The sequence below is a fragment of the Pistacia vera genome, unplaced genomic scaffold (genome assembly GCF_008641045.1).
Source record: "Pistacia vera cultivar Batoury unplaced genomic scaffold, PisVer_v2 Contig575, whole genome shotgun sequence".
NCBI lineage: Eukaryota > Viridiplantae > Streptophyta > Magnoliopsida > Sapindales > Anacardiaceae > Pistacia > Pistacia vera.
The window spans coordinates 128,702-151,676 of record NW_022196418.1 but is presented as its reverse complement, the minus strand read 5'-3'; the positions used below and the strand labels follow the sequence as shown (position 1 = coordinate 151,676).

Here is a 22,975-nt window from a genome sequence, read left to right as displayed (position 1 = left end):
TACACTATTATGCAATGAGAGAGGGTGAATTATCAGTTTAACAATGTCTACCATACTTTCAAAATCTAATCCCAAGAATTTTACAAAATTATTTGAAGCATTAAGAAAAGTTTGCAGGAATAAAATTGAAAAATGCGTTTAAAAATTACTTCAAGCATTGAGAGAGAGAAAAAAAAAAAATACTTGTAATCCCAGAAAGAACTTGTAGAAAAATTTTAATCCAAAAAATTTGTTAAGTATTGCTTGAAGCATTTAATAAAACGTATTAATGGTAGTGTATTTTCATTCAAACATAAAGGAACAATCAAATTTATATAATTTTTTATTTCAAAGTTATATCTCTATTAACAATAATAAAGAGCAAGAGGAAATGTGATGTACATTGAATCTTATGATAAGGAAGTAGCAAATGCTCGATGGTGAGCGCATGTTCCATGCATACACTCTCAATTGTGAAATGTTATTATTCATTATTCATTAATAAAAAAAATGAATGGAAACACTTAATAACATATTATTGATAATATATATGTATCAAAAGAATTTCAAATAACTAAATAAAATAATATATATATCGCATAGCTATGTCACTAAATTTTTAAGATCAACTCATTAAAATAATTTTGAACTTACGATTTTAGTTTCATTTTTTTTTTAATCTCTGAGGTGTCCAAACTAATTTACACATACCTTAATTAATCTCTCAAGGCATGGAACTGTTGATGCTAACCAGATAAAAATTCAAGTGATTATCATTATTAGTGTCTGGAGGGATTTGAACTCAAGAATTCATATAACATTTTTTTGTTCTTTTACAATCAGGTCACTCAATGATGCTATTTTAGTTTCATCCATATAAAAAATGTAAATACCATTAGATTCCTTTGTTGATCCATATTTATTTTTCTAGAGGGAGAGAAGGGTAATTCTTTAATTCCCAAATTCGGTTTCGGTGTCTAAATTTGGTAACGGAGACTTTGACCCGAGAAAGGAGAAATGAACAGAGGAGAGGAAAATTAGATGAGAGGAAAGAAGATCACGATGGCACTGACACCTAAGCAGTTGAAAAAACACGTGGCGCCTCCTTGTTCATAAACCCAATGAAAGAACAAATCAAAAGCATTACAATTACGAAACTCGAAAAAATTCAGAAACCAAACCACATCCCTATCCTTCTTTCTACCTTGTTTCTAACACATATTAATAACCTCTTTAACACAAAACCTACTTGTCCAGGAATTTGATTTACCAGTATTCTTAAAGGGCAGGAGAGGTAAGAATCTCATTTTCTTCAAGGATGAAGAGTACTTCTTGCCATGCATATTTATGCATATATTTATTTGCTTCATAAGATGGTCCTTCATATTTACGTGGGATTTTTATATGTTGGAAACAATGAGTCTTGTTCCTGTAAATTAGAGAAACTAGATAAGTTTTCATCCTCTTTGGGGACCAAAAACTGCAGCATAAACTAGGTGTTGGGATCAAAAGAAACTGCGTCATTTCATTCATTTGATTTGATCTTTCTGATATTCGCCCACTTCCTTTTTGGCCTTAGGTTTAGTGTAACTTTCACGTTCACGGGGTTCAAGAGATTCTCTGTTTATTTGAAGGGGAGAATCACGTATTACTTGTTATCAACTCCTTTACAACAACTTCTTCCTCAAGGTACGAGAAAAATAACAAATACACCCAAAATTTTTAGAAAGTAACAAATACACCCAAATATTATTAAAGACCATAATACCATTTGTGTAAATATATATTATTTGCAATTTTTTTTTTAAATATATTAAAATTGAAAAAATAAAAAACTAGAAAGAATTGAGAAATTTTGTTTAGAAAAGATTTTAGTATTATTTTTTTTCTCATTATACTTCATTCTCCCATTTTTTTTATTATTTTTAATATTTAATTTAATTAAATTTGGGATATATAATTTAACAAAATATATTACAGTCCTTTATATGGTAAAGTAATATTATTCTTAAGCGTATTCGTTACCTTGTGAATTGGAATGTGTTTATTACTTTCTCAAACTTTGAGGAGGAAATTGTTATAAACCTATTAAGAGTAACTAGTAATGCACTGCCCATTCCGCTCCACCGACAGAATTTGAGAGCCCTGTTGCCAACCCAATTGCATCCAGCATCTACCATTAATATATACATATATACACATGAAAGTATATTTGCGAGATCAAACTTTGTAGATAAGGGTGTAACTTGATTTATTTTATTAATATTTGACTTCTTGATTGACAGCAAATAAGCGACCACTAAAAACTTTGCATTAAAAGCTATAGCTTATCTAGATTGCACGTCATGCATCGGGGAAGTTTATCAACCCCAGTAGCAGTAATAGATGACCCTAAGTTGGCATTCCTCCCAGTGAAAGAAAACCCTCTGTTGTCATTCTTCCGAGTAAAAGAAAAAGAAAACCCTTTGCCTCTGTTGGCATTCGGAGACAGTCCGATTAGTATAGACGGTGACAACACCAAACATGTTCCGTTTCATGGTTCGCCTAATCACAACTTGACAACGTTGGCTGACAGTTCATATCCAGGCTCTTACTCACCTTCTGCTTTCTCTGAATCCCATCAAGAAACGGATTTCGGCCTTCAAGGCCTAACGAAAGCTCTTTCTGAAGGAAACTTAGAAGGATTAATAGCTTACAATTCTGAAGAGTTCCAGAATTCGACTACCCAGAAGAAATCTTTGCGTAAACAATATTTCACTTACTCAATGTTGAGGAGTGCACCATCTTTTCGTATATTTAATACGTTTGATGGGGTTGAAGATGGAAAAAAAAATGGCCAACAAGATGTTCAGAGTGAAGAGCTATTGGTGAGAACTGTTACGATTGGAGATTACATAGACGATTTAGCTAATGGTGACTTCACTTTCGGGGACAAAAACAACATGGGGTTGATTGTGGAAGAAGGAGAAGATTTTGAAGGAGGAGTGAATGTAACTAATCAAGATTTGATCTTCGATGAAGAAATGGAACCACCTAGTCCTCCCATGTATCTCGCCTCGGGACTCGGCATTGATGTTGCAGCTTGGTTTGATGGAGTTGGAATTGTTGAGTTACCTCCTATGAATACTTTTGATGAGAGTGGAAATATGGACGAATACTATGAGAGAATGGTTGATGAGTTCCCCTGTCACCCTTTGTATTTAAGAAATTATGCTCAGCTCTTACAGGTTAGATTAATTCTCTTTCTGCTTTTGTGATTCTAATTCAGTTTAAGTCATCAAAACTTAAAAGTTCCTTGATGTATTATGAAATTTTAGCTTGTGTAAAGGAACTGCAATCTGATTCAGCATATGTCTGAGTCCTCTGCTTGGTCAAATTCTAAATAATGTTTGAGCGAAAACTTTTCTTGTTTTAGTCTTAATGATGCAATCATATCTGTTACTAACAGTACAAGGGCCACCTTCATGGCGCTGAAGACTACTATCACCGCGCTACATTAGCAGACCCTGGAGATGCTGAAACTTTGATGCCGTATGCTAAATTGGTCTGGGAGCTCCACCGTGACCACGCTAGAGTCTCAAGTTGCTTTGAACGTGCAGCTCAAGCTGCTCCTCAGGATAGGTGAGTGCTCACTTGCATTTATCTCCTGAGAAAAGCCACTCTAATTTTACTCTTCAAAGAGGCTGGATTTTATTGTTGATACAATTTAGTTTGACTTCTAGAGTGAGATTGGCTCTGTTATTGATCTTTGACATCTCTGAAATATAACCTTTTTTTTTTTTTTTTTTTATTTCGTCTCAGCAATATTCTTGGAGCTTATGCAAGTTTCCTCTGGGAAAATGGGGAGGACGAGGAAGACGATGGAGCACAACAAGATCATAATGCGTCACTACCTTTTCCGGTAAGGAGCAATTCTTTAGTGAATTACGAATGCTTATTTGAGTCACTCTGTAAAATATTATTGGAAAGGTTGCGATGCTTCTTAATTTTATTTCTCAGATTGAAATGGAGGGTCGCAATAAACTTGAAAACACAGTCCATGAAAAAGACGACGAGCCAAGGGGACTCAGGATTGATGGCCCCAATTCTGAGAATACTGAGGAGTATTACAGAAGAATGGTTGAGGAAAATCCTTCCAACCCTTCGGTTCTCAGAGATTATGCACAGTTCTTGAGTAAGGTGAGATGTATGTTCATGCAAGAATCTATTCAGACCTATGGAACAAATGAAATTGAGCTTTCTAATGATAACTGAAATGTTTCCTTTTGATGCTTCACTGCTCAACTGTTTTCTATTGGTTAAAGATTGATACTGAATGTCAAGATTTTGAGATTTTTATAAATAAAACATTTGCTCCAAGCCTTGAGGATTGGGCTGGTGCGTTCAAATAATCTGGATATATCAGAGTTGCTGCTGGTATTAGTTTTATGAAGTGTCTTCGCACACTGAAAAGTTATTGCAGTAAGCGTCACTGGTTGAAACTGTATAAAGGTTTTCAGTCAGCTCTCTTCAGAACTTAATGAACATATAGTTTCTCTTTTTTGTGTAAGTTTGTAAAGCCGGATGGCCAAGGATTATATGGCTTAGGTTTGGTCTCAGAACTCTGATATCTGTTGTCAAGCAACAGTATAGAGATATCCAACTTTACCAACATTATATTCCCAAACAATTCTGTTATCAAAAAACTTGAGCAGGAATTCATTTGTTTCAAACAGGGCTCATATTTTTTTTCAATTGCTAATTCTAATACAATGTTGTTGATTATCACTTTGTTGTTTGATTGACAGTCTAAAGGAGACTTTCAAGAAGCAGAGGAGTACTATTCGCGCGCTGCTCTGGCAGATCCAGCAGATGGTGAAATCCTGTCACAGTATGCTAAATTGGTATGGGACCTTCACCATGACCATGATAAAGCTTTGGCTTACTATGAGCAAGCAGTTCAAGCTACGCCAGCCGATTGGTAAAGATTTTTCAATAATCTCATTGTCTGCATAATTAAATGTATTACATTTAAGTTTCATATTTATTTGCATTTAGGAAATGGTTCTTCAGACACACGTAGAATTAGAATATTGATGCAGGACCTCTTATGAATTAGCCTCACCTAGAACCTATTCAGTAATGAAATAGTCACACAATTTGATTAACTTGGAGGATTCAAGATTCAAGAGTAAGAAAATTTGGTACCCAATTTCTTGACAATCTGTTGTATAACAAGTTTTAGTTTGTAAAGAACTTAGAATCCATAAGGTACATGTATGGAGATCACCATGAACATAAAATGTATGTTTTGGCTTTGAAGCTTAGCATGACCGATTCTTGGCCTATTGTTTCTTTGTTTTCAGTAATGTTCTAGCAGCGTATGCTAGTTTTCTCTGGCAAACGGAAGATGATTCAAACCAACAAGATCACTTCCAGGTACCACTCCAAGGAGGAGCCATGGTAGCAGCTAATTCTTAAGCTTGAAAGGCTAAAACCATGCAATCAGAAGCTTAAGGCTCTTCTCAAATGCCTCGTATTACAGTACAGATAAGGGATCAAAGCCCACCAAGTAGAAAATACATGGCAATTATATTATGTTTCAATAAAGTTGATGCCTGTGATTCTCTCACTAGAGATTTCTGTTTTGCTGATTTACCAGTAAAGTACCATACCATTAAAACAGTCTGTGTATGAATCCATTGATGTAATTGTAATGGATATCCTCATTCAGCTCAACCTCTTATGCAAAAGCAAATATAGTTGGAGTCACTGAATGCACCATTATTTCCTTCATAAAATGAACAAAGTTGCATAAATTAATAAATAAATAGGTTCCATCAATCAGAAAATGACTAATAGGAGTCACTTAGAATAAATGAGCTCAAAATTAAAAAACCATTTCCTATTAAATTAGAAATATCACAAAGAAGTATCATTAAACCCCTTCAAAACAATATTGCCATCATATCTAAATTAAACTGATTTGTATCACTATATGATTCCTGAAACCAACAAGGGTGGTGAATGTATGCACTGCTGGACCCAAAACTTTTTATATCTCCCTTCCCATTGTTATTGAATCTAGAATGTCTAATCTGATAAATTGTGCCCACTTCTTAATACTTGGTGACCTGAGAATCCTCTGTCTTGGCGGGAACCCGGTCTATAGAAACCATTTCCTCTCGGTCTATTGTACTCTCGATCAACCCCATCATAACCAACTCCCCGACCGTAACTTCGAGAGCCAAAACGCCCCCTTGCGGCATCTGTGGAGTAGCTTCCCCGGCCTCTGCCTCTCCCTGTTCAGAGATACTTGTCACAACAAACAAACAAGAAAATAGATCCTCTAAATAGCTAAATCTTAACGCAGTAAGAAACAGAGCTTTTGGTCATTCATGATTATATGGTAGTTATCAAGAGACTATTTAAAACTTTCTGATGCCAATACAACAATTATCATAGTTGTTTCATTTCCAGTGTAATGGAATTCGGAAGTACCCCCATTATTCAGGATGCAACTATCAGGAAATATGGGATTGGTTCACAAGTATGCAATTCAATTCTCTCAAACACCTGATACTGCTCACTGAACCCAAAGAAGCATTTTGCAGGAGGGTTAGATGGTAAATGGATTAAATTACCAAAAAGCAACCATAAAAGTCATTAAATCCTGAGAAGTCACCATCTTTTGTTACTCTAACTAGATCTAGCGTATGTGTATGCAGACCATTTCATAAACATTGATAATAATGACAGGAAAAAAATGCGTACTTCCTCCTCGGGATGGTATATTGCTGTTCGGTCTCCGCTCTTCAATATATACCTGTCGCCCAGCAACTTGTGCAGAACCCATCTGCACAAATATTATTGGAATAAATGACTAAATTAATACACAAAATCCAGTAGTAAGGGTCAAAGCCAAAAACTGAAATACAATGAGAAAAATTAGTAACAATCACAATAGACAAGTCAGCTAAAGAATGGCCTGATGAAACCAGAAATTGAAAGGGATGACCAAAAAAGCTAGCATGAAAGTGGAAAATTACTGAAGTAAAAGCAGTTCTTAAATGGTGTGAGTTCATATAAGCTAGCAGCAAAGTCAAGAGAAGCAACTACAGGATATAGTATATATACAGTAAGTCTAAAAATCCCACTCCAGGTACCTATGGATTTTAAAGTCTTTATCTTGAACTAAAAAACTCCTTACTATGTTTGGACAATTCAAGAATCTCCAGGTGCATATAAAAATCAGAATGCATGTTTATTTAAAAGTATATTAGCTGCAATCTTGGAATTGATAGACCTAGTAAACTATTTATGAAGAAAAAAAAAGGACTAACAAAGATGCTGCAACATGTATACAGACCTTGACTGCATTGTGAACACCAGATATATCTTCAAATTCAACAAACGCATAGCAGACACCAACATCCTGCAAATAAAACAACATACTTTAAGACAATTCCCATAAGAAAAGAGGTGTTGCAACACAGGAAAGTGTGGCACAGGAATGAACCTTGCGACTCCGGATTACCACGCCCTCAGAACTGAGTTCACCGAACTTTCTAAATTCCTCCGCAATTTCAGATTCAGACACATTTGGAGGCAAGTTCCTCACATAAACAGACTTTATCTCTTCTGAATTATCCACATACATATCTCATCAAATGACAAAAACAATGCATTTAAGGATATATAAAGTTGAAATAAATGTAGCTTTGTTCTTTTAAGCTGAAAAGCAGTTAAAGCAAATAGACTTTTTTTTAATATTTCAATATACATATATAATTATTGAAGAGAGAGACAGTTTCAAGTATTGTAACAACACATTCTATCGAATTATGAGAAGGTCATTGATTCTTATATAATTTTGCTAGTACCTACACCACAAAGAAGATTTATAGTTAGAGAAGTTTAAAAATCACCTTCATCTTCAACGGCTGAAACCTCCACTGTGTCTACTCCTGACTTTTCATACGCATTTGACAATACAGTTACTTGCTGAACAGTTGGTTCAGGAATATGATTCCAATCAGAAGAAGGCGGTACATTCTTGTTAACAGTAGGCTGAGAAGCAACTGAAGGGGCAGATTGTCCTTTAGCAATTCGTAACTAGCAACATCGATCAACAGGGGAAAGAGATAGACAGAACATACAATAAGTTAGTACATAATATGAACAAATTTCTCATTCAATATACATTTAGTCACACAGATAAAGTTTTATAAAAGAAATTAATAAAAACCCAAAGTATTAAAACCAGTATTTAGTCATTACAATAGAAGCATAAGTGTGCTTTTGGGTCTCTCCAATAGGTTCCTCAACGGAAGCAACAGAAGCAGGCAGATGATCTTGTACAGCATTAACTGTATTTTGAAGTGAACCATTGAACTCTTCAGCAGAATTGTCCTCCAGAATGTTTTCAGACTCAGCGAATTGCTGTAACCGTTGCTCTTGGAAGCCGTAACTGTCAACTAGACCATTTTCTTTGACATCTACAGGAGCCACATACTCCCTTGCCTGGATTTCACCACCCATTAAATAGTTTGATACTGCAAAAGCAACAGTATTTTTTTCAAAAAAAAATATCATAGTAACATATTTTTCAACCTAACATTTGTGAGAAAAAAAGATTTAATTATTAGAACTTGGCAATTAGGTTATATAGGTACCTGGTTCTGGGATTGTTGCAGAAGCATTAAGTTTGGAATCAAGATTGCTCTGGGCTAAGAAGATTGCTGGATGGTGATGAATTGGTTCCTCTTCAATGAAGTGGAATATATCATTAAGAACAAAAAAACCTTTCTCCTGAGGTGCAAGGAAAAAGGTTTGCATAAATTTCCTCCTCCCATTGAAATCTTTTACTTGCACAGAACCGGAAACCATGACAAGGACACCTCCATTCCACGATTCTAGGGAATGTGCTGTCTTGACTTCAATTCCAGTAAAATTGAGTGACATAATGAATTGATGTATTTGCTGCCAAAAAGAGAAATGAAAGAAAAAAAAAAAAATTTCACTATTCCATTTAGTACACACACAAAGAGAAAGTAAGGTGAGTATGAAAACAATTGAATAATTCTAGCAAGAAAATATTGAAATAAAGGCACAAAATGGCCCTTCACATAGGAGGCATTATCAAATAGAACAACAAAATGGCAAGTAAACAAGCATATAAAATAGTTAACATATACTGAAAATATATGTGCATTGTATAGATAACCAAACTAGCAAATAAAGGAATGAAATTAATAAGAGAGACTGCAAGATGCTATGCCTTTGCGATCATAAAAGTTTGTAATTATGAATAAGAATGTTAAATCTAAAACTCAAACAAAAAGTGTCAATTAAATAGTCTCTGTAGATGAAGACATGCACTATATAAGCTAGACAGTTCCTTAAAATAAATAAATAAAACAAAAAGAAAAGTTATGGTTCTAATGTTTAAATAAAAATAGTACACCCAGAGTAATCATGCATTCAAGCAATCTAAACAAAGATATATACAAGTTTTCAGTATTAGAAAATAAATGAACCCAATCCTATTCTGTAAATTCCTTCTCTGGTTCATATTAGCAGAGTTTCAGACCAAATGAGCATCACATTCATAAAACATCTTACTCCAATATTATACTCCATACACTAGTTAGTAGGCTATACTATATTTAAAAAGAACATACTAATCATAAACTTATTCTTTACACATTATAATTTTGTAGAAGGACCATTGCTACATTAAGCCTTCAAGTCTTAGGAGATTGCTATGCCAAAAAACTATAGCATTATCGCAAATGTAAAGTAATACATAAAATATCTAGATCATTAAAGATAAGACATAGAATTCAATTGCATCATTAGTTGAATCTACACAACAATAAGGTACTTACTAATCTGAAGAAAACAAAATTTTATTCCAAATATTTAGAGACTTAACTAACCATATGAACATCATGTGAACACCAGTTTTACAAGTGCTAGTAATCATAAGACAGTCTAAACTTCAATGTATGGTTTGAAACTAAAACTTATTCTTGAAGTCACTTCACATCAAGCCTACAGGCCCAAGGTCTTTGGTACAAGGTTCGTGAACTAATATCCTTCTTTCTCCAAAAATCATGCCACGAAGAAATAAAACTCACATTCATCCACAGCTGAATGTGATACAATGGAAGTGGAAATTCTTAAATTCACAGAATACACCACAACAGAAACAAATTGAACAAAAAAATAAGTACCATCAAACCCAAATTAATAATATAACAATATTAGAAACAAACAACTTTCTACCACAAGAACTAACCATTAAAACTCGTGGAAATTCATCAATTCTCACACTGAAATTAAAAAAGAGAATGAAAATTTTCAGTATCATTAAAAGAAAACAGCCCAATAGCATTCCAATACTTAGCAAACAAATTAAACCTCATTTCCATGCCCTAATCTACCACACAGCCAAAATGCAAAACAAATAACTCCAAAATATTCATCTTATCTTGATAGAATAGCACAAAATTAACAAAATTCTCTGCATTTCAGTTACGAAAACGAACTGAAAATATACCATCATATCAGTGGCTGTCTCTCTACTGTTACCATCAATACGAAGCATAGTACTTGCATCACTGTAAAACTGGTGAACATAGTCAGGCTGTTGCTGTAGTACCTGATAGTATTGCCCCACAAAGTACGTACCCACCTACACAAAAAAAAAAAAAAAAACAAAAAAAAATTGCATTAAAAAAACAAACAAACAAACCCAGATAACAAAAACAAGAAAAAACTAAAACCCAATTAGTAAAGCAAAGCAAACCTGAGCAGCAGTGACTGGAATGGGAAATGGAGTGGCCATTTGACAAACAAAAAAAAAAAAGGCTAAACCCTACAAAACCCTAGATCCAAATCTGTAAAAAACCACCACCAACAAAAACCCTTTATCAGTACGATTGTTTAGGGACATACATGAAATTTTTAGATGAAAAGGGTATGTACCAAGACATAAATCTATTTTGCGAAGTGGGTTTGGGATAAGAAGGAAGGATATGGGAAGAGACTAAGAGATAGATTTGTGAGAAGATCTTCTCCACTGATTGCTTTTGTGTTGTTTTTGTTGTTTGTTTGTGGTTTTTTTTTTTTTTTTTTTTTTTTTAGGGTTTTTACTTTCTTTTTTTTCTTTTTTCTCTTAGCTTTTTCGATTTTGATTATTGTTTTTTATTTTTTTATTTATTTTTTTTTATTTCTAGCCGTCGAAACTCAAAAGTCACCACAATTGATGCAAAAAGAGTACGCGAAAAGGAACTTTTGCTAACCGTTGGCTGGTGTTAAATTGCGCTTTGAGTACTGTTCACCTTCTTTTTTTAATATATTTTTTGGTTTAAAATATTTAATTAAATAATTAAAAAAACTCAATATTTTGTATAATTGAAGTGTCTACTGTCTAGGACCCCTACTTACACTTTAACTAATCTGTAGATACTGTAAAACTATCTGTTGGATAAGAGCTTCAATAACTACCCTAATAGCATTCAAAGAGAGTTCAAATTCATAACTTTTAAATAATATCTAAAATCTCTATCCGACCAGAAGTAATAGTCCAACAATAGAAAAATGCTCTTATAATGTGTGTGTGTGTGTGTGTAAAACTGTATGCTTTTGCTTGCCCTTTGCCCAACAAATGTAAAGTTTAACAAGTGCTTTATAGAGAAAATTGAGAAATCTTTTAGGTAATAAGCTATAATTTTATGTCTGCTTTACATACAACAATTGATCACTGCCAATTACTTTTTCTTTTTCTTTCAAATCTATTAAAAATATTATTTTGTAAAAACACTTTATAACAAGAATTGCAAGTTGATGCTTCATACCATATATTACTTTAATTAGTAGAGATAACCATGAAATTTTCACAAGTTCCACTTAGTAAAATACACAAGTGGAAAATGGGTTGAGAGAACATGAAATTAAAGGGAATTTCAGGTCCCTCTAGTGACTGCATTTGCAATATGCAAATAATGTATCCTTCTAATTTGTGAACCTGACTGATGATCATCATCAAACCTTTATAAACTCAAATTTTGATGATCTTACGACCGTCTTCCTTCAGCCAAGCTTACTCGCATGGCTCGCCCTTGTAATTCCTGAGGGCCAAAAGAACAAGTGATAAATGAGTGATGTTCTTGTAATTGAATCTGAAATGTATCAATCAATGAATGTACACAAACCAGACAGAGTTGAGGGAGGGGAATCAGAAAATTAAATACCACTCCATCAAGAGATTCCAGGGCAGTATCCATCTCTTCTTTTGTTGCATAGCATACGAAGCCATAGCCACGGGACCTTCCCGTCTCTCCATCATACAGAACTCTTGCTCCGACCACATTTCCATATCCTTGAAAAGCTTGGATCAAACTTTCAGTTGTTACTGACCAGGATAAATTTCCAACAAAAAGCTTGTAATCGGTTTCTGCATATAAAGGTGATTTAGGTCTTGGTTTGTCGGAAAAGTTCACCCTCAAGATTCGACCCAAATATTCCTGAAGCATCAAATTCTTTTATGTAAAAATAGAGGAAGGAATATGCATCAATGTGACAGAACAAGGAAAGATAAAAAGAGAAATGTTGATTTATCAAGCTAACTGTATTGAAGCTTTGAAGATATACACATTCAATTCAGACAGAAAGAGAAAGAGGGCCAGTTTCTTACTCTCCCATCAAGGTTTTCAATGACTGCATTACAATCTTCAATTGTACTCATTGTCACAAATGCAAACCCTCTGCTTCTTCCAGTTTCTCTATTGTATAGCACCTATAACCATTTGCATATATAAATATTAAAAGGAACTATATCAATAAATAGATAAATTACATATCAGATGTAAATATGAAACTTAATTTCAATGCAAATTCACACTGGTAAAAAAGAATGGATAAAGTTTACAACCTTGAGGAAGTTTTACCAACCGGTTTGAGCATTGAAACTTTCTATGTTTAGTGAGATTAGTAAGTATATTATGCAACACCAGTTACAGATCCTCTGATAATTCTGAAATTGGGAATCAGTTAGGAAGCTATCCTTCTTCAATACTCATTGCAATTATTCCTCCGATATTCAATTTCCAAGATCTTTTAAGGAACTTTCTTTCAGTAGAAGAGGAATTCAGGTCATCAACTATGTGATGACTTTCACCTCATCAGACCGATCAATCTTTGGAGTCATAAGTAGTATGTATAAATTCACGTACTTACACAAAGGAACTATAAAACCATCTTCTGTTTTCTAAAACTGAAAAGCATGGTGAAATGAAGCGATCACTAAAATTAAAAGAAATTTAAACAAAATAGATGGAATGGAAGTTTAGAACCAAGCTAGGCATTGAGATGTTCACACTCAAGTAGATTGCAGCCAGATGAAGATTGAGCTATTTTATCCAGCTCAAGTTGCATCGTTCATACTTTCATCCGTTGGTGTGGACCAGCAGAGCTGAGCATATTCATAATCTTAACAAGCAATTGTCAATCAAAGCCTAACTTAACTAGTTTTCAGATGAGTTCAACGTACGACCCCTCATATATATAAACTTTACTCTTTGCCCATTATATGCCGTAAGATTTTCAACAAACATTTGAATTAATTCGCTCTTTTTTAGCCATTTGGTGAATTTTCCCAGAAACAATATTGGCAAATCATGCAGTTAAATTCCATAATCAAGCTTACTTGCAATATTGCTTAATCAAGATGTTATAGATAGCATTTCTATCTGCCTACAACAACTATTTGAATCTTGTGTGTGAAATGATGCCCCAAAATAACCAGTTTTGCTGCATGAAGCATTTACAGTGTTCAATTAATAGTTTAATTAGATCCACCCAGTAACAATAATCTTAAACAGACAAACAATAATATAATTTACTGATTCATTTCTTTTCATGTTTTGGATCAGCAAAGACAAGTTGATTGTGGCACTAACCTCAACAAGCTCTGGACTTCCGTAATCTTGTATTATCGCAGCCAGCTGAGCACTGTCAACATTATAAGGCAAGTTCCCAAAATAAAGCTTAGTGTTAATAGGAGTCACAGTACTCTGAGTCTCGGTCAGATTCTCAGTCTCGGTCTGAACCTCAGCCTCTCCATCTCCTTCTACTTCCGTAACTTCTTCTTCCTCTTCCACGAGCCCTGGTTCTTCAGTGGCAGTTGCAGCGGCAGCCTCCTCTTCAGCCACAGCAGCAGATATCTTGAGGGCACGCGGCCACTTGTGGGGTAAAGCTCCTATGGTGACGTGGTCAATGGCGTGGGAAGAAAGTGAAATGGAGGGTAAAATGCGAGGTGGTGGAGAAAGTTTAAGGTGATCAGAACGCATGCACTTGAGAGTAGTGTGCATGTGCATGGATGAGGAGAAAGAGGAGCTTATGGCGGCAGCGGCGGCGGCAGCCATGGTGGTGGTGGTGGTGGTGGTGGTGGTGGTTGGTGGAGTTGAAAGTTGGTTAAAAAATCAGATGTCAGAGAAGATCAGTGAAGGAAAATTAGAAGATGGGAATTGTGATGTGGGAAAATTGTAACCAATAAGAATGTGGATAAGGTGGTGAGTTCACTGTGGATCACACTTCATCTCCTCCACTTTACCTTTCTCTCCCTCCAATTTTCTTACTTACATATAATCTAAATTCAAATGATAACAACTATTAAACATAATTTTTTACTTTTTTTTTTTTATCTGAAATATTATATCTAAATTTTTGTTTTATATTATCAGATGATGCAAAATTTTTAGAAAAAAAAACACTACCACTAGAAACACGGGATACAGCCACATAGGATCGACACCAGGTCGACGTAACTGTTTTCCAACACAAGACAATACGCTGGAAAGTCGTTGTAACATCTTGGTCAACAAAATGATGCCCCAACGCCACCGGTGGTCATTGATAAATTCTATTAATACACGACACTCAACATCGGGTTTGAGGTCGTTGTATTTAGGTTTTTCTAGTNATATAATCTAAATTCAAATGATAACAACTATTAATAATTTTTTACTGTTCTTTTATCTGAAATATTATATCTAAATTTTTGTTTTATATTATTAGATGATGCTAAATTTTAAGAAAAAAAACACTATCACTAGAAACACGGGATACAGCCACATAGGATCGACACCAGGTCGACGTAACTGTTTTCCAACACAAGACGATACGCTGGAAAGTTGTTGTAACATCTTGGTCAACAAAATGATGCCCCAACGCCACCGGTGGTCATTGATAAATTCTATTAATACACGACACTCAACATCGGGTTTGAGGTCGTTGTATTTAGGTTTTTCTAGTAGTATACAAACATGCACAAGAATTCATTAAACTATAACTTTATGTTACATTTTTGTTCATGTTTGAGGTTGGTAATTTTTTTTTTTTTAATTTATGATGGGATGTATCCAGGTCAATTTACATGCACTTCAACTAATTTTTCAAGACTTTGAAACTATTAACTAGATAAGATCTTCAGTGGTTATCCCTATTAGCACCCAAAGATAAACTTGAATATGATTATTAGTATCCTACGATACGCGATACGTATCCTACGATACGATTCAAAAAGAATCGCCAACGATATGTATTAGAGAGTGTATCCTAAACCTTTCAATATGTTGATATATATTTGACGATACGATACATATCTGTTCGTATCCTTAAAAATATCAATACGACTTTATTAAATTGGGCTTGAGGCCCAAAAAAAATTCGGGTTGAATCCATGTCACCTAATCCAGTTCACTAAAACTTGCTCAAATTTACCCATTTTGCATGGAGAAAGTGAAAAAGAACATGTGTTGCCTGTTTTGCATGATGATAATAATACAAGTGGAGATATATTGATATTGATATTAGAAATGATATGAATAATTGAGAGAAAATGATATAGGGTGCGTTTGGTTTATTATTTTGGATAGGATTTTGGGGATAGTATTAGGTTGTTGGATAGGGGAGTATTATGAGGTAAATTTTAAAAATTTATGAAAAAACCCTTAGGTTTACTAATTTCATTAAAGACCCTAATATGTAAAATGATAAAAACACCCCCAGAGTTTTTCGTGCCAGATTCCGACCACCACCACCGGAATCTGGCCGGAAAATTTCGTTACGGCACAGACCGGTCGGATATGTGTCGTAACACGTCGTTATGGCCTTTTCCGGCCAGATCTAAGGTCTGTTATGGTCATCGACGGCCGGAAAAGGCCAAACGACGGTCATCTTGTGGCCGTCGTTTTCGGTCAACGACGGCCAGATCTGGCCTTTTCTGGCCAGGTCCGTGGTGGATCTGGCCGGAAAAGGCCAGATCGGTGAACTTTCGGCCATTTTTGGTCGGAAGTTAGGCCGTTGTACGGATTCCGGCTATCACCGATGGTGGTTGCCGGAATCTGACAAGTTGGGTTGATGGGGGTGTTTTTGTTAAATTTTAAACTTTTTTCAGGGGGTATTTAGCGAAATTAATAACCTTATGGGGTCTAAAAGTAATTAAAAAAATAGGGTAATATTTCTGGAATAATGTGCCAAACATTATTTGGAGAATATGATCCAGAATATGGATAAAAATACTAAGCCAATAATACCACAAAATTCTTTAATTAATCTTGGGGATAATATTAATTTTTAGAAAAAAAAATTATTATTTTATTAATTTTTTTGAAAAAGGCGCATCCTACGATATAATATAATACGTGATACACAATTCAAAAAATTAGGTATGTGTTTGGCTTATTATTTTTATCCAGATTCTGGATCCTATTCTCCAAATAATGTTTGACACATTATTCCAATAATATTACCCTATTTTTTTAATTACTTTTAAACCCCATAAGGTTATTAATTTCATCAAATACACCCTAAAAAAAGTTTAAAAATTATCAAAAACACCCCCGCAACCCATATTCGCCAGATTCCTATACAACGGCCAACCTGCCGACCATAAATGGCCGGAAGTTCACCGATCTGGCCTTTTCCAGCCAGATCCACCACGGATTTGGCCAAAAAATGCCAGATCTGGCCGTGAACGACGGCCAAATCTTGGCCATCGTTGACCGAAAACGACGGCCATATCTTTGGCCGTCGCTGACGGCCAAAGATGGCAGTCGTTTTGGCCTTTTTCGGCTGTCGACGACCACGGCAGGCCGTAGATCTGGCCTTTTCCGACCAGATCTGTGATGGATCTGGCCGGAAAAAGGCCATAACGACTCGTTACGACACAGATCCGACCGGTCTGTGTCATAACACGATTTTTCGGCCAGATTCCGGCGGTGGTGGCCAGAATCTGGCACTGCAGGTGGTGGGGGTATTTTTGTCAATTTACATGTTGGGGTATTTATGAAATTAGCAAACTTAGGGGGTTTTTCTATAAATTTTTAAATTTTACCTCATAATACTCCCATATTCAATTATCCAATACTATCCCCAAAATCCTACCCAAAATAATAAACCAAATGCACCCTAGGTTTTCGATACACGATACGATACATAATTTGACAACTATGGACTCGAACTCAAGACTTCTTGAATAATATACCCAAAAGTCTCTATCGAACTAGACGATCACCTAAAAATAGTTTTGAGGGTGGTATATATATATGTACTGTTTATTCACATTATCATATTTAGAAATTATAATATAAAGACGAATACTATTGCTCGTAAATTGTAACAGTTTAATAAGTAATATTATCTGCGAAAGAGGAAAATATTTAAATGCACTTATTCATCATAATTTTACACCAAATATAAGATTCACCAAATTCCAGAATTATTATAATTTATTAAAAAACAAAACAAAACAAAACACACACAGACAAAACGCGCGCAGCATCCAAAACCACAATAATAATAGCGTGGTGTTTAAGTTGATGGTGTAAGAGTGTGATGTTCTTCTATACTCGTTCAATCCTCAGACTCACCATAACCCTCTCTTTAACGCGCACCAGACAACTCTCTCTCTCTACGCTCTTCGCACCTCTAAACCTAAAACCCATCAACTCAAAACTCTCAAACCTCATGAGGAGCGCCCGTATAATAGATGCTGAAAACCTGTTCGATAAAATGCCCCAGAGAAATACCGTCACATGGAATGCAATGATTCGTGGGTACTTTCAAAATGGGTTGTTCGATAAAGCTATGTGTTTATTTAACCAAATGCCTGAACGTGATGCTTTTTCATATAATACTATGATTTCAGGGTTGATGCAGAGTGGGAATGTTGATGGTGCAAAAGAGGTTTTTGGTGGAATGGTGGTTAGAAATGTTGTGACGTGGAATTCGATGATTTCTGGGTATGTACGTAATGGTTTGATTGATGAAGCAATGAGGGCTTTTCGTGATATGCCAGTAAGGGATGTGGTTTCTTGGAATTTGGTGATTGGGGGACTTGTGAATTCTGAAAGAATTGATATGGCTGAATTGTATTTTAAAGAGATGGGTGCTAGAGATGTTGTTTCTTGGACAATTATGGTGTCTGGACTTGTAAGAGCAGGACGAATTGCTGAAGCTCGCAAACTCTTTGAAGAAATGCCTGTAAAGGATATTCAAGCTTGGAATGTGATGATAGCTGGTTATGTGGAAAATGGATGTGTTGACATGGCAGAAAATTTGCTTCGAAGAATGCCTGTCTGTGATTTAAATTCTTGGAAGCAGTTGATAAATAGATTGGTGAACAGTCGAAGAATTAATGATGCAATTAGGATTTTCATGGAAATGCCAGAAAAATGTCAAAAGGCGTGGAACTCAATTATTTTGGGTTTCATAAGAAATGGACTTGTCAAGGAAGCTCATGCATTTCTTGAGAAATATCCCTATAGTAGCATAGTATCATGGACAAATGTAGTTGTTGGTTATTTTGAGATCAGTGAGATTGAGAGTGCTTTTAAGGTATTTGAGTTGATGACAGATCGGGATGCAACTGTGTGGAATGTTATGATATTTGGACTTGGAGAAAATGATCATGGGGAGGAAGGTTTGAAGTTTTTCATCAGAATGAAAGAATCAGGTCCATCTCCTGACGAAGCTACATTTACCAGTGTTTTGACAATCTGTTCGGACTTGCCAACCTTAAATCTTGGAAAACAAATCCATGCGCAGGCAACTAGAACAGGTTTAAATCAATTAACTTCGGTTTCTAATGCGATGGTAACCATGTATGCAAGATGTGGAAACATGCAATCAGCTTTGCTGGAATTCTCTTCCATGCCAACCCAGGATGTCATTTCTTGGAATTCTATAATTTGTGGGTTTGCTCACCATGGAGATGGTGAAAATGCTCTTGAGATGTTTGAAAAAATGATGTTAACGGATATTACACCCAATGACATAACCTTTGTTGGAGTTCTGTCTGCTTGTAGTTATGCAGGATTGGTGGACCAAGGTAAATACTACTTTGATTATATGAAATATAAGTGCTTTCTTCAGCCAACAAGTGAACATTATACTTGTGTTGTTGATTTGCTGGGGAGATTTGGACTTATAGATGAGGCAATGAGCTTTTTAAATCAAATGAGAGCAGATGGAATTGAAGTGCCTCCAAGCGTCTGGGGATCTTTGCTCGGAGCTTGTAGAATCCACAAGAACATCAAGATGGGTGAGATTGCTGGTGAGAAGATTTTGGAAGTGGAGCCTCATAACTCTGGTGTTTATTTAATTTTGGCAAAAATGTTTCTTAGTAGTGGAAGAAGAGAAGATGCTGAGAGGATCCTGGCTCGAATGAAGAAGAATGGTGTCAAGAAACAACCAGGTTGTAGTTGGATTGAGATAAATAATAGTGGGCACATATTTCTTTCAGGAGATAGTTCACACCCTGAGTTCCTTAGAATCTGGCGTCTTTTGCACTTACTGCATATGCAGATAGAGAAAGAAATTTTAAAACCCATTACTGCTACTATTGAGTTAACACAAATTTCCTTTGATCGAATGTTATGGGTGGGATAAATTGCTGACTTCATATTGAATGCAATGACCCAAAAAGGGGAACAGCTAGAGCTCAAGTCAATTGAAGGCTGAGGGGTCCTGATGCATATGGTTAGGACCCTGGGTAAAGCCGCCCGCTGTAGAATGAAGGTACTGGAAGATTGTAGAAAGTTTATTCTTATCATGAGAACAAGTGACAGTAACAATCACAGGTCGACAAAAAAGAATTTTGGCTTTGTTGTTCAGTAACCTATCAAAGATGGACTTGCATATTGCTCAAGTTTGAAGGCAGTAAACTAGCTGTGAGTTTATGTGCAAAAGAAACTATAGTCAGATGCCATGGCAAAATCTTAACCTCTTTAGTTTTTTCTGGAGTCAAATTGTCCACCAGCTGCAAGAGGCTACAATGTTACAAGGATTTCCATCCAGCCTTGAATTGCAAGGACAAGATCAGTTGAGTAGTGTCGACCACCCACTCTGCATTAAACTTCCCATTCTGTATTTTCATAGGATGGTTAATATCAGTAAGTAAAATGATTTCGTTCTTTTTCCTCTGGTTCCCCACTTTCAGTATTTGTTATAGTCTCTTAAAAATAGAATACTTATTAGATTTGCATCATCGAGAAACATAAGCATTGTATAATCTTAAAAGTGTGGTTTATATGGACAGTTACTTTTTCCAGAAGTGGAAAAAGAAAATGAAAAAACACTCCAAGGCGATCCTCTCAAGTCTGAAAACTGATCCAATAACATATAAAAACATCACACTCAAGTTTTCACAGAGCTAGATTTTCCAGATCTAAGGCTTCTTCTCTGAGTTGCAACTGCCGTCGTCACTGAACCCTTCTTTCCTTTAAGATCACTCTTATTATCAGCAGCATCATTAGACAATTTTGTGTGCTTTTGACTTTTGGTGCTTGGATTAACTTTACATTGCGCATTCACATGTCTATGTTGATTAAAATTATGATTCCTCAGAACTCTTGATTGATTTGCTCCAATCTTGTTCTTATTTCCTATCATCGCATCATTATCTAAAAATACAAAAATACCAATTGCCAAGAGTTAGAGGTGAATAAGATAAAGCCAGTAGATTTTTGATGAAAACATACCCAAAAAAAAACATGTTCAGTTTACACCAGATACAATATAACCTAATTGTGTAGCAGTTCAACTACAAATACAATGTTTTCATATTCCATCAAGTTTCTCAAATTTTTCTGTCCATCCAAAACTCAAACCATTAAAGCATGTAGTTTACTTGTATTGAAAGAACCTACTTCCTGGAACCCACTTCACAAAAGTCATCCAAAGGATGATTAAAGAAGTTACTATGAAATTTTCTTGAGCTTCGGAAGCAGAGTGCAGACATAATCTAACATGAGTTTTATAAAACAATTTACCAAACCAAGTGGTAACTCTATAATTTTATCTTCAACAGGTAGAGAATTCAACAAAATGAGGAATGAGGTCATGGTTAACCACAAGCACAGACTTGGAAATTACCAGGACTTGATAACACAGCACGTGGACGCAGAACTGAAGTGGAAGAACTGGGTCTTATATTTGATCTATCCTTCTCGTCAATCTTCCTATCATTCTTCTCTGTTCCTGTCAATTAAGCAGAGTTAATATAGAAAAACTGAAACAGACTTTACAAAGCAATAAATGGATTTACGACAGAAAATTGTGAAGGTAAAATTTTAACCTTTGCTGGTAGAAACAGTGGGTGTGACAGTGACTGCATTAAGCGCATGTGTCTTTTGAATTCTTGGAACAGACGGTGGGAAAACATCTTGACGCTCTTTCACTGTAAATATCAGATAGTATAGCGAATTATTATGCAATAAACAAACATTTCACAAAGAGCACAACAGGGAGCTGAAAAAGAGAATTGTTTTGGCATGTTGCTATGCATATTTATTTCAGAAAGTTTGGGGACTATGAATTTATCTAGTGTTGTAATTAAAGAATTTGGATTATTCATTTCCTTTAATTATCCTCTTCCTGTATTTATCTCCATCCCCTTCCTCTATTAGAACGATTATGAAAAATTCTAAGGAATTATTGTTCATATATTTACTATCTTAATTAGAACGAGGACGTGTCAACTTAGTAGAGCTGTGATCTTGCAACTTTATGCCAGACATAAATCACAAAATAATTAAACCCAAAATAAATGATCAGGCTTCACATATGATTCAAAACGTAAAAGATTATTTGAAAAATAAAAATAATACCTGGAGAAGAAGAAGAAGAAGAAACACGTATGAAGAGAGACTGAAACATCTCATGATCAACTGCAACATCACGTTGATGATCTTCGTCTCTGTCTTCTCTCACCTTCACCTTTGGATACACTTAAAAAGAATTTAAAAAAAAAAAAAAAACCCCACCTCAGAATCAAATCATTTTTCTACTAAAAATCATCAAAATAAAACACAAACATCAGAAAGAACTTACTTGGGTGGATTCTCTGTATGTTTGACCTTTGGAAGTTTGTTTATTCGGCTGTTAAAGGGAAGTATGAATGCTTACGGCTTCTGGGGCTGAATCAAAACCTAAAGTAAACACAAAAAAGAAACACGTTCTGGGGCTGAATCAAAAAATAAAGAAAACACGTGGTGAGATGAAAATGAAAAACTGAGGAACAGATCACTTGTTGCTTTGCGTGTTGTTTTGTTGACTGGAGAAGATGGAAACGGCAACGAAAAAAATATATTAAAGGTTGGGTGAGTCAAACTCAAATGAAATGTATAAATTGACGGCTGTGATTGGCAGTTTGTAGATGGTGGGGGCCACTAACGATCACTTTTTGGCAGGCTTTAATTTCAGAATCAGTGTACTTCTTCTTCCAACGGTTACTTCTGTTTACGCTTATCTCACACCTAGACCTGGCAAACGGGCGGGTATGGACCGGGTAACAACGGGTCGCGGGTGAAACACGTCATGTGTTCGTGGGTAAAATATTCTGAATGGTCGACATATACATGACCCGTACCGTGCGGGTATAGGTCACCCGTGAAAAAATGGTATTTTTTGTATTTTCCATATTTTTGTTATTTTTTACTATTTTTTG

The 22,975-nt window shown here is 35.3% G+C and overlaps 5 protein-coding genes and 1 long non-coding RNA gene across 9 annotated transcripts; 3 read left to right on the top strand and 3 right to left on the bottom strand.

Annotated features, from left to right (window-relative positions):
- Nucleotides 1-1,167: 1,167 nt before the first annotated feature.
- On the top strand, nt 1,168-4,233 carry LOC116109188. The gene is made up of 5 exons (XM_031395423.1): nt 1,168-1,273; nt 2,265-3,206; nt 3,428-3,600; nt 3,781-3,880; nt 3,979-4,233. Exons 2-5 carry the CDS (start codon nt 2,325-2,327, stop codon nt 4,231-4,233), a joined length of 1,410 nt encoding a protein of 469 aa, XP_031251283.1. The 5' UTR covers nt 1,168-1,273; nt 2,265-2,324.
- Nucleotides 4,234-4,770: 537 nt separating this feature from the next.
- Nucleotides 4,771-5,641, top strand: LOC116109213. The gene is made up of 2 exons (XR_004124742.1): nt 4,771-4,939; nt 5,325-5,641. It is a non-coding gene; the product is annotated as an uncharacterized LOC116109213 (long non-coding RNA).
- A 196-nt stretch (nt 5,642-5,837) lies between these two features.
- LOC116109221 (nuclear transport factor 2-like) lies at nt 5,838-11,005 on the bottom strand. 3 transcript variants are annotated; one of them, XM_031395451.1, is made up of 9 exons: nt 10,772-11,005; nt 10,523-10,657; nt 8,634-8,940; nt 8,239-8,513; nt 7,887-8,073; nt 7,478-7,596; nt 7,328-7,393; nt 6,733-6,814; nt 5,838-6,260 (listed from the first exon to the last, which is right to left on the bottom strand). In XM_031395451.1, exons 1-9 carry the CDS (start codon nt 10,808-10,810, stop codon nt 6,052-6,054), a joined length of 1,419 nt encoding a protein of 472 aa, XP_031251311.1. In that variant the 5' UTR covers nt 10,811-11,005; the 3' UTR covers nt 5,838-6,051. The 3 variants fall into 3 exon arrangements, with proteins under 3 accessions (XP_031251311.1, XP_031251310.1, XP_031251312.1); XM_031395450.1 differs by having other exon boundaries at nt 7,478-7,599; nt 10,772-11,004; XM_031395452.1 differs by lacking the exon at nt 5,838-6,260 and adding an exon at nt 6,279-6,547 and having other exon boundaries at nt 7,478-7,599.
- Nucleotides 11,006-11,815: 810 nt separating this feature from the next.
- LOC116109210 (28 kDa ribonucleoprotein, chloroplastic) lies at nt 11,816-14,583 on the bottom strand. Its single transcript, XM_031395441.1, has 3 exons — nt 13,926-14,583; nt 12,662-12,763; nt 11,816-12,491 (listed from the first exon to the last, which is right to left on the bottom strand). Exons 1-3 carry the CDS (start codon nt 14,388-14,390, stop codon nt 12,042-12,044), a joined length of 1,017 nt encoding a protein of 338 aa, XP_031251301.1. The 5' UTR covers nt 14,391-14,583; the 3' UTR covers nt 11,816-12,041.
- Nucleotides 14,584-17,700: 3,117 nt separating this feature from the next.
- Nucleotides 17,701-21,931, top strand: LOC116109211 (pentatricopeptide repeat-containing protein At4g02750-like). The gene is made up of 2 exons (XM_031395442.1): nt 17,701-20,420; nt 21,338-21,931. Exon 1 carries the CDS (start codon nt 17,863-17,865, stop codon nt 19,915-19,917), a length of 2,055 nt encoding a protein of 684 aa, XP_031251302.1. The 5' UTR covers nt 17,701-17,862; the 3' UTR covers nt 19,918-20,420; nt 21,338-21,931.
- On the bottom strand, nt 20,513-22,594 carry LOC116109212. 2 transcript variants are annotated; one of them, XM_031395444.1, is made up of 5 exons: nt 22,359-22,594; nt 22,137-22,283; nt 21,605-21,706; nt 21,403-21,507; nt 20,513-20,930 (listed from the first exon to the last, which is right to left on the bottom strand). In XM_031395444.1, the coding sequence occupies exons 2-5, from the start codon at nt 22,183-22,185 to the stop codon at nt 20,665-20,667; spliced, it is 522 nt and encodes a 173-aa protein (XP_031251304.1). In that variant the 5' UTR covers nt 22,186-22,283; nt 22,359-22,594; the 3' UTR covers nt 20,513-20,664. The 2 variants fall into 2 exon arrangements, with proteins under 2 accessions (XP_031251304.1, XP_031251303.1); XM_031395443.1 differs by having other exon boundaries at nt 22,137-22,256; nt 22,360-22,594.
- Between the last annotated feature and the right edge of the window lie 381 nt (nt 22,595-22,975).

Excerpts from the sequence above, each read along its gene's own strand:
- LOC116109188 (XM_031395423.1), top strand. The coding sequence starts at position 2,325 with ATGCATCGGGGAAGTTTATCAACCCCAGTAGCAGTAATAGATGACCCT. Across the intron at positions 3,207-3,427 it reads ATTATGCTCAGCTCTTACAG|TACAAGGGCCACCTTCATGG; the intron begins GTTAGATTAATT and ends TGTTACTAACAG. Across the intron at positions 3,601-3,780 it reads CAAGCTGCTCCTCAGGATAG|CAATATTCTTGGAGCTTATG; the intron begins GTGAGTGCTCAC and ends ATTTCGTCTCAG.
- LOC116109221 (XM_031395450.1), bottom strand. The coding sequence starts at position 10,810 with ATGGCCACTCCATTTCCCATTCCAGTCACTGCTGCTCAG. Across the intron at positions 8,514-8,633 it reads TGCAACAATCCCAGAACCAG|TATCAAACTATTTAATGGGT; the intron begins GTACCTATATAA and ends TTGCTTTTGCAG. Across the intron at positions 7,394-7,477 it reads TGGTAATCCGGAGTCGCAAG|GATGTTGGTGTCTGCTATGC; the intron begins GTTCATTCCTGT and ends TTTTATTTGCAG.
- LOC116109210 (XM_031395441.1), bottom strand. The coding sequence starts at position 14,390 with ATGGCTGCCGCCGCCGCTGCCGCCATAAGCTCCTCTTTCTCCTCATCC. Across the intron at positions 12,764-13,925 it reads GAAGTCCAGAGCTTGTTGAG|GTGCTATACAATAGAGAAAC; the intron begins GTTAGTGCCACA and ends AAATGGTTATAG. Across the intron at positions 12,492-12,661 it reads TTGAAAACCTTGATGGGAGA|GAATATTTGGGTCGAATCTT; the intron begins GTAAGAAACTGG and ends TTGATGCTTCAG.
- LOC116109211 (XM_031395442.1), top strand. The coding sequence starts at position 17,863 with ATGTTCTTCTATACTCGTTCAATCCTCAGACTCACCATAACCCTCTCT.
- LOC116109212 (XM_031395443.1), bottom strand. Across the intron at positions 21,707-22,136 it reads TTCTTCTTCTTCTTCTCCAG|TGAAAGAGCGTCAAGATGTT; the intron begins GTATTATTTTTA and ends TGATATTTACAG. Across the intron at positions 21,508-21,604 it reads CACTGTTTCTACCAGCAAAG|GAACAGAGAAGAATGATAGG; the intron begins GTTAAAATTTTA and ends CTTAATTGACAG.